The 17,975-nt window shown below is 44.3% G+C and overlaps 1 protein-coding gene across 2 annotated transcripts in view; it reads right to left on the bottom strand.

Annotated features, from left to right (window-relative positions):
* The window catches only part of vcana (versican a), a 59,694-nt gene that overhangs the window by 8,795 nt on the left and 32,924 nt on the right, over positions 1-17,975 (bottom strand). The window contains exons 1-4 of one of the 2 annotated variants that reach the window (XM_063195261.1): positions 3,279-16,135; positions 2,883-2,996; positions 1,576-1,689; positions 1-34 (exon numbers count right to left, since the gene is read on the bottom strand). The exon at positions 1-34 is cut by the window's left edge and continues 125 nt beyond it. In XM_063195261.1, the coding sequence (XP_063051331.1) occupies positions 1-34; positions 1,576-1,689; positions 2,883-2,996; positions 3,279-16,002 (12,986 nt within the window). In that variant the 5' untranslated portion in view covers positions 16,003-16,135. Of the gene's footprint in view, positions 35-1,575; positions 1,690-2,882; positions 2,997-3,278; positions 16,136-17,975 lie in introns of those variants that run through there. The other variant, XM_063195262.1, reaches the window with a different exon arrangement.

The following is a 17,975-nucleotide window of genomic DNA, read 5'->3' as shown; positions in this document are numbered from 1 at the left end:
AACTTGTGCCAGCCATAGCTACACACTTCCGTGTCTGTGGAGGAAGGAGAGAGAGAGAGAGAGAGAGAGAGAGAGAGAGAGAGAGAGAGAGAGAGAGAGAGAGAGAGAGAGAGAGAGAGAGAGAGAGAGAGAGAGAGTGAGAGAGAGAGTCATAGAGTCATGAATATGTGCATTGCTGTACATGGCACATTACCCAATGCTAATGGATCAGGGTCACACCACTACATTAAATCATAACATATGCATACTAGAGATCCTCGGTTCCTTGAAGATTGTGCACTAATAAAATCATAAATATTACAAAATAACATCAGCAGTCATTATATTTTTTCATTAGATACCTTGTTGCCTAAACATTGATTCAATTGCACTGCAGTCAGCGTTCGATAAAGGGTGTAGTGAGGTCAAGACTCAGACTTTGCCTTTGAAAAAAATGCCTCAAGTGGATGAGTCACAGTGTCTGGAGGGAATTGCAGCTGTAGTGTATGAATGGGCGATCCCACTTCAGATAACGTCACGTCATTAGTCTGACAGATGTTTGCAGTGTTGGCTACAGGATGATTTTTTTTCTCAGTGCATATATCTTGTGTGTGTGGTAGGGTTTGTATGCCTGAGTGGCTACTCCTATTTTACTGTACTGTATTATATGTTTTCTCACCTGCTCAGGGACTGCAGATGGATATGAGCTTTTAGCTATAATCTGGTGCAGGTCATCTTTTTACTATGTAACTAATGTACTTTGCACATGGTCCCTGATGAAATAAACCAATAAACTAAACTAAACTAAACTAAACTTGAGTTTTTTTAAAGCCAATGACTTAATTCGACATGCATGCGGAGATGGCATATTTGGCAGTGATACGGTGCCGAGCTGAAAATCAGACTCTCTTTCATTCCTTACTCACACACTGTCTAGTCACCTCAGGTGATGTGGAAACAAAGCTATCTTGTGATGTTCTAAAAAAAAAAGTAAACCGCAGTACAGTAGATAATGTAACTATGTTAAGGTAGCGTGGAGTGTAACTTAGTTGACGGGAGGAAATGCTCAGGTATTATAATGTAAAAGTTCACAGAAATTCCGAATGTCACTTGTGTATTCAAGTACATATGTTAAGCAATTATGATTGAAGAAAGACATTTTGGTTAGCTTTTGGTCGTATGTGCTGCAGTGTTGACAGTCAGCTCCCAAATGTACAAGACAACATGACTAACAAAGTTTATGTCTAGCTTTGATTAATTGCCTGAGGCATCATATTTGGCAGCACTATACTTGCTGAGTCAGTATCAGAAACGTTTCCTCAGGCCACAAGTACAACTATTTGAGGCAGTCGCATAGAATACATTCAAACTCTGTACATATCAAGTACAATTCTATATGACAATTACGCTTTTAAATGTTTTTTTTCTGTCTAGAATATCACATTCCAGAACTGGTCACATGTGTTATTAGTCAATGAGTGTAGGCCTACAGTATACAGTTTATGAAGGATGGACTAGTTTTAGTGGGACCAAATGTTACCTGACACAGAGCTCATTCAAACTCAGACAGAAAGGCGTATTTACAGAAAGGCTTACCTTCTTCGCACAGCGCTCCTGCATAACTGGGAAGGCACACACAGGTGAATGAGTTCAGACCATCTACACACGTGCCTCCATTGCGACAAGGGCTCGAGTGACACTCATCAATGTCTAGTACGGAGAAAAATATAACAATTCAATAAAACGCAAACAAAAAAAGATTTTTCCATAGCAGCCTGTTTGATCATTTTATCCAATTATCAAAGGACAAATTAACCTCTTAGCGCAGAGCTTATGTTATAACCAGGGCTTTGAACCGTTATTTTTTTCCAAACGTTCCGTTCCGAACAGAAACGGAATTATAACGTTTCCGGTTATGCGTTCCACCAATAAATTGACGTTCCCGAACCGGTTAGAACAGAAAAATACTGTTCCTGGAACGGTTAATTTCGTTCCTGTCAGCTGATTACTCCCATAGGCCTAACTGACGTTAATTAACCAAGAAAGACGGAAGTGCAAATGAGTCAGCCTACATTCCAAACTGTTTATTCAAGCAGATGAAAAGAATATCCTCCAGAATTTTGTCATTTAGGGACGACCTAAGAGGAGAAGCGGAGAATAAACCTCAATGATGAAAATGCACGCTCCACGCTGACTTGGGTCACGGGGAGCGCTATGATGGACATTGTGAGTTTGTGCATATTTAAAGCGGCCATGGATGCCCAATAACGTCGAACATATGTTGGTGCGCTTTACACGCGCTTCTCTGCAATGTCTTACAATGATGCAATGGAAACTTTGCCCTTTTGTATGACAGTGGTTTCTCTTATTTAAGATGTGGAGTGGAGACTTTGTAGTCCACAGCTCTCTCTCCATTCAGTCAGAGAATGTCTGATGTCACACAGGACGTGAACCTCAGCCGTCATGGTAACATGCGCAGGAAAATAATTACTTTTTTTGTTTGTTTGAGGAACGGTATTAACCGGTATTAACCGGTTACCATTATTTTTAAATAAGTGTTCCTGTTCCAGAACATAAAAAATAATAACGTTTCCGGTTTCGTTTCTGTTCCCTGTAAAATACAAAAAGTTCCTGGTTTTCGTTTTCGTTCCTTGAACCGGTTCAAAGCCCTGGTTATAACCTTACGGTCACCAAAATTGTAGTGGCTATGTCTTAATCTCTTACTTAAGGTGCTGGGTACTGCCATAGCAATGTTGTTATGATGTAGTTGAGTATTTACAGCAAATAGTAAATAGGCACGTTGGCCACCCCATCTGCAGTAAGAGGCTACTGATAATTGATATGCTCATGAATATATTGATATGTTCATGTATACATGTATACAGTACACATAAATGAGTCACCTATTTCACAATGATCTCCTCCATAGCCTGCTGTACAGGTACAGGTGCTGATGCCTCCAAGCTTCCAACAGGAGCCTCCATTCAAGCAGGGATTGTCAGCACATGTATGAACTCCTATAGCAAACGGAATATAAATTTGCTGTTACCAGAATGGATATGACAAAGTCGTTGTGCATTACCAAAGGCCCTATGTCATGCCATAGTAGTGTAGTACTATAGTAGTTAACTTTTCACTGACTATTACAGCGGTGGAATGGTGTGCATTATGGGGCTACAAGTATATACCGTATGAGAGAATAGTATATCTCATATCTTTAAAATGTTAGTGCATTCCATTTGTCTTCTATTTCGTTGTTTGAAGCAGAGCATAATGAAAACAATGTCACAGCACTGTACCTTCAATGACTGATGAATCTCCAATGTCTGGGTGCCCTGTCTCCCCGAGGATTGAAGTCGTGGTTTCAGGTGTAGATGTTGTCTCACTTGCAATGGTGGTCTCAGGTGGAAGCGCGTTGTCTGTATTTTTAACTGTGCTCTCATCCTCTTCTGATGGCATGGCAGTGATATGTCCAGATGGTGTAGTGAGAATGTGGTGCTCAATCTCTCCGATGACCTGCTGCTCCTTGTTGTTATCACCGTTCTCTGGAACCAGAAGCAAAGGCGAGCTGGTGGCGGTGGAAAACTTCACAAACTGCACTTCCGTTGATGATGTGGCGTCCTTATTGATTGTTTCCCTGGTGTCTGCCGTCTCTCCAATGGTTGTTACATCTCTTGCATTGTTTGAAACGGAGACTGGCGCGTCCTTTCCAGGCTGTGATGTGGATTCAGCAGCCACCTGACCCTGACTGTCATCTGTTGGATTTGGATTCTGTTCAATGTTGGTGTATGTAGGAGACACTGTGGTGGTGTGGCTGACAGGAACAGAGGACTCAGTGCTCTCCTTGTTCATACCCTCTGCCATGGGCACTGATGTAGTCTCCTTCTCGGGATCAGGTTGGCTCTTTGAGCTGGCTGTTGGGGGACTGTTGGACTGTCTATCCTCACTGCTAGTGTCAAAGTCATCTGGGTCAGGATAAACAGCAACCTGTCCAATGCTTGGCGTAGTTGTCTCCTTCTCGGGATCAGGTTGGCTTTCTGAACTGGCTGTTGGGGGACTGTTGGACGATCTATCCTCACTGATAACGTCAAAGTCATCTGGGTCAGGATAAACGGCAACCTGTCCAATGCTCGGCTCAACAGAATCTTTGCCACTCGTAGACATAGAGGCATGAGGCACATGTGTGCTGCTCATTTCTGGTCTGACTAATGGCCAAGCAGTCGTTGTCCTCTCCTCTGAGCTGCTCTCCGAACTGCTCTCTGAGCTGCTAGAGCTTGAGTTTGAGCTTGAGTTTGACATCTCTGTCTCCATTCTAGCAGTAGTTTCTGCATCACCCTCACCACTGGGTGCCCCACTATGTTCAGCATCTGGCTCTTCTGATGATGAGCTTGACCTTGGGCTGCTAGATTCTGTAGTGCCGCTGACAGGTGATGAGAGAGTTGTGAAACCTGTGTGTTCTGAAATGTCCGTTGGGGAAGGGCTGTTCGGATTCCCGTCAGCCTCAGGTGGAGGGCTAGGTATTGCTTCAATAAGCCCCGTTTCTGGATTGGAGTAGTCTATATCAGCGTAGTCTTCAGTTGAGTCTGGGATTCTGGTTGTGAATATCTCTGGTCTGCCTGTTGTAGGCTCCTGTTCGTCTTGACCTCCACTTGCCTCTACATTGTCCTCTCCCTCAATGAAAGGAGTGACAAGTGTTCTACTCAGGTCTGATGCACTGTAGTCAATTGTCCGAGGCCTATCAGTAAAGGTGGTTTCAGACAAGGCTGACTGGAAGGTTTCATTGGGTGTCAATATCTCTTGAGGGACGAATGTAGTGACCAAATGAACTATCACATCTGGATCGGAGGAAGATGAAGTTGGGTGTATGCTGACAGAAGACTCATCTGAGGAGCTTGTTGTTAGCACAGATATTGCCAGGGGTTTTGAAGTGATTGAGGATGGTTGCTGAGTGCTTGATGAGTCTGGTAATTCTGTTTCACCATCTTTGTTTGTTGTCGCTGTTGTGAACTCACTAGCTGACACATGAGCTGGTGTGGAAGTCTGAGGAGACTTTGTGCTACTATGACTCACCGGGGCTTCCGTAGATGAACTTTCTGAAGAATCTCTCTCAATTTTAGGAGACATACTGCTTGATTCGTTAGAAGGGGAAGTAATATTTTCTTCAGATGCCACAGATGGTTGCACTGTGCTTGATGGCTCTGTGTCTTCTGTTGTCAATTCTGAACCTGATTCTTCAGAGACATCTACAAATTGACTGATTGTTGCCGTAGCGACCGTTGATGAAACTTCAATGCTCGCGGATTCTGTGGCATTGTCTTTGTTCGTTTCCTCTGATACTGCTGTTGGCATGTGGGGTGTTGTGGTGACTGCACTGGTTCGTACTGTTGTAGTGGGCACAGATGATTGACCAGTGCCTGATGACTCTAACTCATCTGTTATGAAGCCTGAGCCTGATCCATCACTGTCATCAGAAGTTGGATGAGCCTTTTCAGGGGAAGCTGATGATACAGAAAAGCTGGGAGATTCTGTTGCTTCACCTTCAGCCTCGTCCGTTGTTTCCTCTGTAACTGCTTGAGTGTGTGGAGTTGTGATGGTGATGGAACTGGGCCATTCTGTGGTAGTGTGCACAGACATTTGCTCAATTGATGAAACTTCCGTGGCATTGTCTTTGTTCGTTTCCTCTGATACTGCTGTTAGCATGTGGGGTGTTGTGGTGACTGCACTGGCCCGTACTGTTGTATTGGCCACTGATGGTTGACCAGTGCCTGATGACTCTAACTCATCTGTTATGAAGCCTGAGCCTGATCCATCACTGTCATCAGAGGTTGGATAAGCTGTTTCAGGGGAAGCTGATGACACAGCAACATTTGGAGATTGTGTTGCTTCATCTTCAGCCTCGTCCGTTGTTTCCTCTGTAACTGCTTGAGTGTGTGGAGTTGTGATGGTGATGGAACTGGGCCATTCTGTGGTAGTGTGCACAGACATTTGCTCAATTGATGAAACTTCAATGCTCGCAGGCTCTGTGGCATTGTCTTTGTTCGTTTCCTCTGATACTGCTGTTGGCATGTGAGGTGTTGTGGTGACTGCACTGGTTCGTACTGTTGTAGTGGGCACAGATGGTTGACCAGTGCCTGATGACTCTAACTCATCTGTTATGAAGCCTGAGCCTGATCCATCACTGTCATCAGAAGTTGGATCAGCTGTCTCAGGGGAAGCTGATGACACAGCAAAGCTTGGAGATTCTGTTGCTTCATCTTCAGCCTCGTCCGTTGTTTCCACTGTAACTGCTTTGGTGTGGGGTGTTGTGATGGTGATGGAATTGGTCCATTCTGTGGTGGTGTGCACAGATGGTTTTCCAGTGGTTGACAATTCTGATTCATCAGCACCTGATACATCTGTGCCATCACCAGGTGAACCTGTTGGCTCAGTTTTCGTTGTTGTGGAGACTGCTGATGATTCTTCCGTGCTTGGACTTTCTGTGACATCATCCTCCTTCATCTCTACTGTTGCCACTGTCACAGTTTGCATGTGAGGTGACATGGTAACAGAACGTTCTTCTGATGACACGGAGGGCTGCACAGTGCTTGACAGCTCTTCGAATTCAGTAATCCCTGAGCCTGATTCTTCACTGTCATCTGAAATTGAAACAGGCTTTGCAGTTGAGGCTGATGTCGATCCTTCAGTGCTTGGAGAATCTGTAGAGTTACTTTTATCGTCATCTGTTGATTCCTCTGTTTGCATGTGGGGTGTTGTGGTGACAGAACTGGTCTCTGCTGTTGTACTGGGAGGAAATGGTTGCTCAGTGATTGGTGACTCTGAATCATCTGTTGTGAAACCTGAGCCTGACTCAGCAGTGTCATCGGGCATTGGACTAGCTGTTGTAGTCGAAGGTGATGAGGACACTTCAGAACTTGCAGATTCTGTAGCAAGGTCTTTGTTTTCTGTAGTTTCCACTGATGAAGGTGAAGATGTGAATGATAACATTGAAGACTGTGTTACTGTGGTAGTAAACAGTGAAGATGTGTCAAGATTCGTTGTAGATGCAGAGACCTCTTCTTCTGAGAGTGTGTCCATTTCCTCTGATGAGATTGAGCCCACTGTTGGAGAAATTGTTACTAGAGGTTTCGAGGTCACAGATAAGGGCACTGTCACTGAGGAGGTGGAAGGTGTTCCAGAGATTGGCATGAACTCCTCACTAGATGTTGGGTATTGTGGGGAGGAAGTATCCATTGCTGAACCCTCCGACTCCTCTGTCATGATTGCAGAGATGGGTGGTGTTAGAGTGGCTGTCATACCCCCTGCCTCTTTTGTTTGGACAGTCGGAGAATATGACAAGGATGACCCTGAAAATGTTATGGTATCAACATCAATTATGTCATCTGTGGGTTCGCTGGTAGTTGAAGGGTGAGAATCGTTGGTTGTCTGATCAGGGAAAAGACTGAGGGGAGTAGTTGAGTGTGTTGGGAAAGGCTGATGTGTGCTTGAGGAGTCTGATGGGGTTTTACTGGCTTGAGAAATCGCACTACTTTCTGAAAAGGCTTCTGTTGTTGTAGGCTGCTTTTGTGGGCCTGTGGTACTGACAACAGGGCGTGTAGTCTGAGTGGACAAGTCTGGTGTAGGGGATTCATCACCTGATCCATCAGCACTTGGGCCATCATCTCCACTTGCAAACTCTGTGCTCTCAATACCACTGCCCTGATCGTCAACTGATGATTGTGAAGTCACAGCGGGCTTTAAGGATTCAGATAGGTCAGGGTATGTGGAGAATGGTGTGGTCTGAGGAGAGAACTCAACGCTTGAAACCTCAGTAGAGCTGTCCGTCTCCCCAATTTCTGCCTCATCAGTTCTGTCACTAACATCATAGGATTCAGTGGTCTCCTCGCTCTCAGTGACGCCCTCATTGGTCTGTGTGGTGGTTTTGGCTGGTATGTCTGTGCTTTCAGGTCCAAGTATTGGTGGTGGGGTGGCAAACACAATACTAGGTGCGGTGGGGAAACCGTCACCATAATTAGGGTAATCTGGGTCTGTCCACGCTTCTCTTCCATCTCCACTTCCTTCTGGAGTAGTAGAAAACTCATTGAACAGAACTGAAGCTGAATAATGAGACGTGGTAGATGTAGGCTGGGACACAGATGATGTGGACTCATGAGGAGTACTGGTGGTTTCCCTTTGCTCCGTTGACGTCTCAGTTTCAGTCTCTGAATCTGTGAATGTCTCAGATGGCTTAAGTGTTGTTGATGGCTCTGGACCAACACCTGATGTAGATTCAGAACTCTGTTCACCTGGGTATGTGGTTGTGCTCCATATTAGTTCAACACCCTTTGAAATTAGGTCAGTGACATGCTCAGTGAAAGTTTTTGGTGTGGTGGAACCGACTTGTGATGATGATGATGATGTCATCTCTGGAAGAAAGGTGCTTTTACTATCATCAGAAGGGGAACTAGTTTGAACACCTGCAGATATTGGAGTGGGTGTTGTTTTGAGTAACATCTGAGTAAGCACATCTGTAGCAGGAGAACCAGAGCCTTCTTCCACTAGAGAGGAGATTGTTGGTGTGTTTTCACTGGGACGCACTGACGGCAACTCTGTGCTTGTCTCCTCAGAAGACACTTCGGTTATTGTCACAGTGACAGGCTCACTAGTCAGTAGTACTGTAGTCTGAAGCTCAGAGGATGTCTCTGTGGCATCAGCGATGGGCACAGATGATGGTTCCTCAGATGATTCTACAGTTAAGTTGGCATGATGCGGTGTATGAGTTGTTGTAGTAAACACAACAGAGGTCTGTTGGTCAGAGGTGGAGAATGATGTTTCCCCAGTTGATGTCATAACAGGGAAACGTTCTGAAGCAACTGTACTGTCAAGACTTGGTTGTGGTGTTGATGTATGCACTTCAGCACTGTGTGCAGTGTGTACGGAAACAGTGGAGGTAATGGATTGCATGAATGTTTCGGTAGTAGAATCACCAGAGAATTCCTCTGTAGAAACTGCTCCAGCCGAGGTTGGTGTTCCATGTTGTGAGGTCATACCAGGTGTGTCAGCTGAACCTTCAACTTCTGATTGCGCAGATACAGTGAACTGTTCAGGTGTCGATTTATCTGAGGCCGAGGTTGGGGTTCCATGTGGTGAAGCGGCAGTGCCAGTCAACATACCAGGTGTGTCGGCTGAACCTTCAACCTCTGTTTGCGCAGATACAGTGAACTGCTCAGGTGTCGATTTCACTGTGGGTGATGGCATTAGTGTTGATGTCATGATGGGAGATAGTGTAGAATACTCCTCTTGTGTGTGATCAGATGCTTCTTCAGAAATGGGCATTTTTGATGTCATATGCAAGAGAGCTTCAGTTGTTGTGTAAAAGGGAACACTTGTAGCTGTGGCCTGTTTGGTGAATGCTTCTGTGATTTCATCACCAGAACTTTCCTCAATTGTGACGGAAGGTTGTGTAACTGACTTATCTGTGGTAGGTTGAACTGAGATTAATTCTGAACTCATCTCAGAAGACACTTCTGATATTGTCGTACTAGCAGGGTCACTAGTGACTAGTACTGTGGTCTGAGGCTCAGAGGACGTCTCCTCTGTGGAAGCAAACATTTTCTCTGTGGCATCAATGATGGGCACAGATGATGGTTCCTCAGAAGAATCTTCAGTTAAGTTCACATGATGTGGTGTATGAGTTGTTGTGGTAAACAAAACGGTCTGCTCATCCATACCCTCATGATGCACTGATGTACTGTCTACAGTTGAAGTAAAAACTGGGAAACTGTACGGGGCAATTGTGCTGCTAAGATGTGGTTGGAGTGTTGAGGTCTGCATGTCAGCACTGTTTGTGGTGTACACTGAAATGGTTGATGTAATGGACGGCACAAATGTCTCAGTAGAAGAATCACCTGAAAATTCCTCTGTTGGAGCAGAGGATGTTGAGGCAGTTCCAGTCAACATACCAGGTGTGTCAGCTGAACCTTCCATTTCTGTTGATGCAGATACAGTGGGCTGTTCAGGTGTAGATTTCTCTGAGGCTGAGGCCATTACTGACGAAGAAGATACTGTAGAATATTGCTCTGTTGTATGTTCAGATGCTTTCTCAGAAACCGGCATAGTTGTTGTGTAAAAGGGAGCAGTTGTAGTTATGGTCTGCTTGGTAAATGTGTCTGTACTTCCATCACCAGAACTTTCCTCAGTCATGACGGAAGATTGTGTAACTGTTTTGTCTGCAGTGGGTTGAACTGAGATAAATTCTGAACTTGTCTCCTCAGGAGAAACTTCTGATTTCGTCACACTAATAGGTTCACTAGTCAGTAGTACTGTGGTCTGAGGCTCAGAGGACATCTGTTCTGTAGAGGCAAACACTTTCTCTGTGGCATCAATGATGGGCACAGATGACGGCTCCTCCGATGATCCTTCAGTTAAGTTTGCATGGTGTGGTGTATGAGTTGTTGTACTAAACACAAGAGAGGTATGTTGATCAAAGGTAGACAAAGATGCTGTTTCAGTTGATGTCATAAGTGGAAAACCTGAGGAATCTGAAATAGCCATACTGGGTTGTGGTGTTGAGGTGTGAGGGCCAATGCTGTGTGTAGTGAACACTGAAACAGTTGGGGAAACAGTCACAAACATCTCAGTAGTGGAATCACCAGAATATTCCTCTGTTGCAAGGTGAGATGATGATGATGCATTCTGTGGGCTGTCAGTTGCAGAAAACGTATCAGGTGTTTCAGCAGAACCTTCGAAAGAGGTTTCTGAAGATGCTAGCAGTTGCCCATGTGTAGTTAATTCTGACGCTGATGGTACTACTGTTGATGTCATGGTGGATAACTCTGTTATTTCTTTAGATGTCTTGTCGGAAATTGGTAGTATGGTGGTGGAATCAAAGGCTCTTTCTTGTGTTGTATAAATTGGAGATGCAGTAGTAAAGTCCTGTTTAGTGGATAGTTCTGTACCTCCATCACCAGAACTTTCCTCCATTGTGACAAACAATGGTGTACCAGGTTTGTCTGTACTGGGTTGAACTGAGAGCACTTCTGCACTTGTCTTCTCAGTGGAGAACTCTGTTGGGTATGTAACAGGATGAACACTGTTGACCAATTCTGTTGTTAGAATTTCAGAAGATACATCTTCTGTTGAAACAAATATCTGCTCTGAGGCATCAATAATGGGCACAGACGTTGGTTTCTCAGAGGAATCCTCAGTAGAGGTGACGTGGTGTGGTGTATGAGTTGTTGTGGTAAACATAGCGGTCTGATCTGAGGTGGAGAATGATGCTGTTTCTCTAGTTGATGACATAGTTGGGGAACCTTCTGAGGCAACTGTACTGCCAAGACTTGGTTGCGGTGTTGATGTCTGTAGTTCAGCAATGGGTGAGGTGAACATTGAAACAGTTGAAGAAACAGTCTGCACAAATGTCTCACTACTAGAATCACCAGAAAGGTCCTCTGTTGCAAGGTCAGATGGTGATGAAGTATAATGTGGACTGTCAGTTGCAGCAAGAATACCGGGTGTTTCAGCAGAACCTTCAAAATGGGTTTGTGCAGACATTGTCAGTTGCTCTTGTGTAGTTATTTCTGAGACTGATGGTACTACCGTTGATGACATGGTGGAAAACTCTGTAGGACCGGCTTCTGTTATTTCTTTAGATGTCTTGTCGGAAATTGGTAGAATGGTGGTGGAATGAAAGGCGGTTTCTTCTGTTGTGAAAACTGGAGATGATGTAGTTATGTACTGCTTAGTGGATAGGTCTGTACTTCCATCACCAGAACTTTCCTCAAGCATAACAGAGGAAGCTGTAACAGGTTTGTCTGTACTGGCTTGAACTGAGAGCAGCTCTGAGCTTGTCTTCTCAGTGGAGACATATGTTGGGTATGTAACAGGAGGGCCACTGCTGAGCAAATGTGTTGTTAGAATTTCAGAAGATACACCTTCTGTTGAAGCAAATATTTCCTCTGAGGCATCAATGATGGGCACAGATGTTGGTTTCTCAGAGGAATCCTCAGTAGAGGTGATGTGGTGTGGTGTATGAGTTGTTGTGGTAAACATAGTGGTCGGATCTGAGGAGGAGAAAGATGCTGTTTCTCCAGTTGATGTCATAACTGGGACACTCTCTGACGCAGCTGTACTGCCAAGACTTGGTTGTGGAGTCGATGTCTGCTGCTCATCACTTGTTGTAGTGAACACTGAAACAGTTGTGGAAACAGTCTGCACAAATGTTTCACTGCTGGAATCACCAGAAAAATCCTCTGTTGCAAGGTGAGATTGTGATGTATGCTGTAGGCTATCAGTTGCAGAAAACATATCAGGTGTTTCAGCTGAACCTTCAACATCTGTTTGTGCTGATATTGTGAGCTGTTCAGACGAAGTTGTTTCTGAAGCTGAATGCATTACTGTTGATGATGTGATGGAAGATACTGTAGAATACTGCTCTTTTGTGGATTCAGATGCTTCTTCAGAAACTGGCATAGTTGTTTTGTAAAAGGGAGTAGGTGTTGTTGTGGCCTGATTGGTAAATGCATCTGTAGTTCCATCACCAGAACTTTCCTCAACTGTGACAGACGTTTGTGTAACTGACTTGTCTGTGGTGGGTTGAAGAGAAATTAATTCTGAACTTGTCTCCTCAGAAGACAATTCTGTCTTTGCCATACCAGCAGGGTCACTAATGACTAGTACGGTGGTCTGAGACTCAGATGATGTCTCCTCTGTTGAAACAAATATCTGCTCTGAGGCATCAATGATGGGCACAGACGTTGGTTTCTCAGAGGAATCCTCAGTAGAGGTGATGTGGTGTGGTGTATGAGTTGTTGTGGTAAACATAGCGGTCTGATCTGAGGTGGAGAATGATGTTGTTTCTCTAGTTGAAGACATAGTTGGGGAACCTTCTGAGGCAACTGTACTGCCAAGACTTGGTTGCAGTGTTGATGTCTGTAGTTCAGCACTGGGTGAGGTGAACATTGAAACAGTTGAGGAAACAGTCTGCACAAATGTCTCACTACTAGAATCACCAGAAATGTCCTCTGTTGCAAGGTCAGATGGTGATGAAGTATAATTTGGACTGTCAGTTGCAGCAAGAATACCGGGTGTTTCAGCAGAACCTTCAAAATGGGTTTGTGCAGATATTGTCAGTTGCTCTTGTGTAGTTATTTCTGAGACTGATGGTACTACCGTTGATGACATGGTGGAAAACTCTGTAGGACCGGCTTCTGTTATTTCTTTAGATGTCTTGTCGGAAATTGGTAGAATGGTGGTGGAATGAAAGGCGGTTTCTTCTGTTGTGAAAACTGGAGATGATGTAGTTATGTACTGCTTAGTGGATAGGTCTGTACTTCCATCACCAGAACTTTCCTCAAGCATAACAGAGGAAGCTGTAACAGGTTTGTCTGTACTGGCTTGAACTGAGAGCAGCTCAGAGCTTGTCTTCTCAGTGGAGACATCTGTTGGGTATGTAACAGGAGGGCCACTGCTGACCAAATGTGTTGTTAGAATTTCAGAAGATACGCCTTCTGTTGAAGCAAATATTTCCTCTGAGGCATCAATGATGGGTACAGATGTTGGTTTCTCAGAGGAATCCTCAGTAGAGGTGATGTGGTGTGGTGTATGAGTTGTTGTGGTAAACATAGCGGTCTGATCTGAGGTGGAGAATGATGCTGTTTCTTTAGTTGATGACATAGTTGGGGAACCTTCTGAGGCAACTGTACTGCCAAGACTTGGTTGCGGTGTTGATGTCTGTAGTTCAGCACTGAGTGAGGTGAACATTGAAACAGTTGAAGAAACAGTCTGCACAAATGTCTCACTACTAGAATCACCAGAAATGTCCTCTGTTGCAAGGTCAGATGGTGATGATGCATAATGTGGACTGTCAGTTGCAGCAAGAATACCGGGTGTTTCAGCAGAACCTTCAAAATGGGTTTGTGCAGATATTGTCAGTTGCTCTTGTGTAGTTATTTCTGAGACTGATGGTACTACCGTTGATGACATGGTGGAAAACTCTGTAGGACCGGCTTCTGTTATTTCTTTAGATGTCTTGTCAGAAATTGGTAGAATGGTGGTGGAATGAAAGGCGGTTTCTTCTGTTGTGAAAACTGGAGATGATGTAGCTATGTACTGCTTAGAGGATAGGTCTGTACTTCCATCACCAGAACTTTCTTCAAGCATAACAGAGGAAGCTGTAACAAGTTTCTCTGTACTGGCTTGAACTGAGAGCAGCTCTGAGCTTGTCTTCTCAGTGGAGACATCTGTTGGGTATGTAACAGGAGGGCCACTGCTGACCAAATGTGTTGTTAGAATTTCAGAAGATACGCCTTCTGTTGAAGCAAACATTTCCTCTGAGGCATCAATGATGGGTAGAGGTGTTGCTTTCTCAGAGGAATCCTCAGTAGAGGTGATGTGGTGTGGTGTATGAGTTGTTGTGGTAAACATAGCGGTCTGATCTGAGGAGGAGAATGAGTCTGTTTCTCCAGTTGATGTCATAACTGGGACACTTCCTGAGGCAACTGTACTGCCAAGACTTGGTTGCGGAGTCGATGTCTGCTGCTCAGCACTTGGTGTAGTGAACACTGAAACAGTTGTGGAAACAGTCTGCACAAATGTTTCACTGCTGGAATCACCAGAGAAATCCTCTGTTGCAAGGTGAGATTGTGATGTATGCTGTAGGCTATCAGTTGCAGAAAACATATCAGGTGTTTCAGCTGAACCTTCAACATCTGTTTGTGCTGATATTGTGAGCTGTTCAGACGAAGTTGTCTCTGAAGCTGAATGCATTACTGTTGAAGATGTGATGGAAGATACTGTAGAATACTGCTCTTTTGTGGATTCAGATGCTTCTTCAGAAACTGGCATAGTTGTTTTGTAAAAGGGAGTAGGTGTTGTTGTGGCCTGATTGGTAAATGCGTCTGTAGATCCATCACCAGAACTTTCCTCAACTGTGACAGACGTTTGTGTAACTGACTTGTCTGTGGTGGGTTGAATAGATATTAATTCTGAACTTGTCTCATCAGAGGACAATTCTGTCTTTGCTGTACCAGCAGGGTCACTAGTGACTAGTACTGTCGTCTGAGACTCAGATGATGTCTCCTCTGTTGAAACAAATATCTGCTCTGAGGCATCAATGATGGGCACAGACGTTGGTTTCTCAGAGGAATCCTCAGTAGAGGTGATGTGGTGTGGTGTATGAGTTGTTGTGGTAAACATAGCAGTCTGATCTGAGGTGGAGAATGATGCTGTTTCTCTAGTTGATGACATAGTTGGGGAACCTTCTGAGGCAACTGTACTGCCAAGACTTGGTTGCGGTGTTGATGTCTGTAGTTCAGCACTGGGTGAGGTGAACATTGAAACAGTTGAGGAAACAGTCTGCACAAATGTCTCACTACTAGAATCACCAGAAATGTCCTCTGTTGCAAGGTCAGATGGTGATGATGCATAATGTGGACTGTCAGTTGCAGCAAGAATACTGGGTGTTTCAGCAGAACCTTCAAAATGGGTTTGTGCAGATATTGTCAGTTGCTCTTGTGTAGTTATTTCTGAGACTGATGGTACTACCGTTGATGACATGGTGGAAAACTCTGTAGGACCGGCTTCTGTTATTTCTTTAGATGTCTTGACGGAAATTGGTAGAATGGTGGTGGAATGAAAGGCGGTTTCTTCTGTTGTGAAAACTGGAGATGATGTAGTAATGTACTGCTTAGTGGATAGGTCTGTACTTCCATCACCAGAACTTTCTTCAAGCATAACAGAGGAAGCTGTAACAGGTTTGTCTGTACTGGCTTGAACTGAGAGCAGCTCAGAGCTTGTCTTCTCAGTGGAGACATCTGTTGGGTATGTAACAGGAGGGCCACTGCTGACCAAATGTGTTGTTAGAATTTCAGAAGATACGCCTTCTGTTGAAGCAAACATTTCCTCTGAGGCATCAATGATGGGTACAGATGTTGCTTTCTCAGAGGAATCCTCAGTAGAGGTGATGTGGTGTGGTGTATGAGTTGTTGTGGTAAACATCGTGGTCTGATCTGAGGAGGAGAATGAGTCTGTTTCTCCAGTAGATGTCATAACTGGGACACTTTCCGAGGCAACTGTACTGCCAAAACTTGGTTGTGGAGTCGATGTCTGCTGCTCATCACTTGTTGTAGTGAACACTGAAACAGTTGTGGAAACAGTCTGCACAAATGTTTCACTGCTGGAATCACCAGAGAAATCATCTGTTGCAAGGTGAGATTGTGATTTTTGCTTTAGGCTATCAGTTGCAGAAAACATATCAGGTGTTTCAGCTGAACCTTCAACATCTGTTTGTGCTGATATTGTGAGCTGTTCAGACGAAGTTGTCTCTGAAACTGAATGCATTACTGTTGATGATGTGATGGAAGATACTGTGGAATACTGCTCTTTTGTGGATTCAGATGCTTCTTCAGAAACTGGCATAGTTGTTTTGTAAAAGGGAGTAGGTGTTGTTGTGGCCTGATTGGTAAATGCATCTGTAGTTCCATCACCAGAACGTTCCTCAACTGTGACAGACGTTTGTGTAACTGACTTGTCTGTGGTGGGTTGAATAGAAATTAATTCTGAACTTGTCTCCTCAGAAGACAATTCTGTCTTTGCCGTACCAGCAGGGTCACTAGTGACTAGTACTGTCGTCTGAGACTCAGATGATGTCTCCTCTCTTGAAACAAATATCTGCTCTGAGGCATCAATGATGGGCACAGACGTTGGTTTCTCAGAGGAATCCTCAGTAGAGGTGATGTGGTGTGGTGTATGAGTTGTTGTGGTAAACATAGCGGTCTGATCTGAGGTGGAGAATGATGCTGTTTCTTTAGTTGATGACATAGTTGGGGAACCTTCTGAGGCAACTGTACTGCCAAGACTTGGTTGCGGTGTTGATGTCTGTAGTTCAGCACTGGGTGAGGTGAACATTGAAACAGTTGAAGAAACAGTCTGCACAAATGTCTCACTACTAGAATCACCAGAAAGGTCCTCTGTTGCAAGGTCAGATGGTGATGAAGTATAATGTGGACTGTCAGTTGCAGCAAGAATACCGGGTGTTTCAGCAGAACCTTCAAAATGGGTTTGTGCAGACATTGTCAGTTGCTCTTGTGTAGTTATTTCTGAGACTGATAGTACTACCGTTGATGACATGGTGGAAAACTCTGTAGGACCGGCTTCTGTTATTTCTTTAGATGTCTTGTCGGAAATTGGTAGAATGGTGGTGGAATGAAAGGCGGTTTCTTCTGTTGTGAAAACTGGAGATGATGTAGTTATGTACTGCTTAGTGGATAGGTCTGTACTTCCATCACCAGAACTTTCTTCAAGCATAACAGAGGAAGCTGTAACAGGTTTGTCTGTACTGGCTTGAACTGAGAGCAGCTCAGAGCTTGTCTTCTCAGTGGAGACATCTGTTGGGTATGTAACAGGAGGGCCACTGCTGACCAAATGTGTTGTTAGAATTTCAGAAGATACGCCTTCTGTTGAAGCAAATATTTCCTCTGAAGCATCAATGATGGGTACAGATGATGGTTTCTCAGAGGAATCCTCAGTTAAGGTGATGTGGTGTGGTGTATGAGTTGTTGTGGTAAACATAGCGGTCTGATCTGAGGTGGAGAATGATGCTGTTTCTCTAATTGATGACAAAGTTGGGGAACCTTCTGAGGCAACTGTACTGCCAAGACTTGGTTGCGGTGTTGATGTCTGTAGTTCAGCACTGGGTGAGGTGAACATTGAAACAGTTGAGGAAACAGTCTGCACAAATGTCTCACTACTAGAATCACCAGAAATTTCCTCTGTTACAAGGTCAGATGGTGATGATGCATACTGTGGGCTGTCAGATGCAGCAAGAATACCGGGTGTTTCATCAGAACCTTCAAAAGAAGTTTGTGCAGACATTGTCAGTTGCTCTTGTGTAGTTATTTCTGAGACTGATGGTACCTCCGTTGATGACATGGTGGAAAACTCTGTAGGACCGGCTTCTGTTATTTCTTTAGATGTCTTGTCAGAAATTGGTAGAATGGTGGTGGAATGAAAGGCGGTTTCTT

The sequence above is a fragment of the Engraulis encrasicolus genome, chromosome 3 (assembly GCF_034702125.1).
Source record: "Engraulis encrasicolus isolate BLACKSEA-1 chromosome 3, IST_EnEncr_1.0, whole genome shotgun sequence".
NCBI lineage: Eukaryota > Metazoa > Chordata > Actinopteri > Clupeiformes > Engraulidae > Engraulis > Engraulis encrasicolus.
Note: the sequence above shows the minus strand (reverse complement) of the source record. Positions and strands in the feature narration are given on the sequence as shown.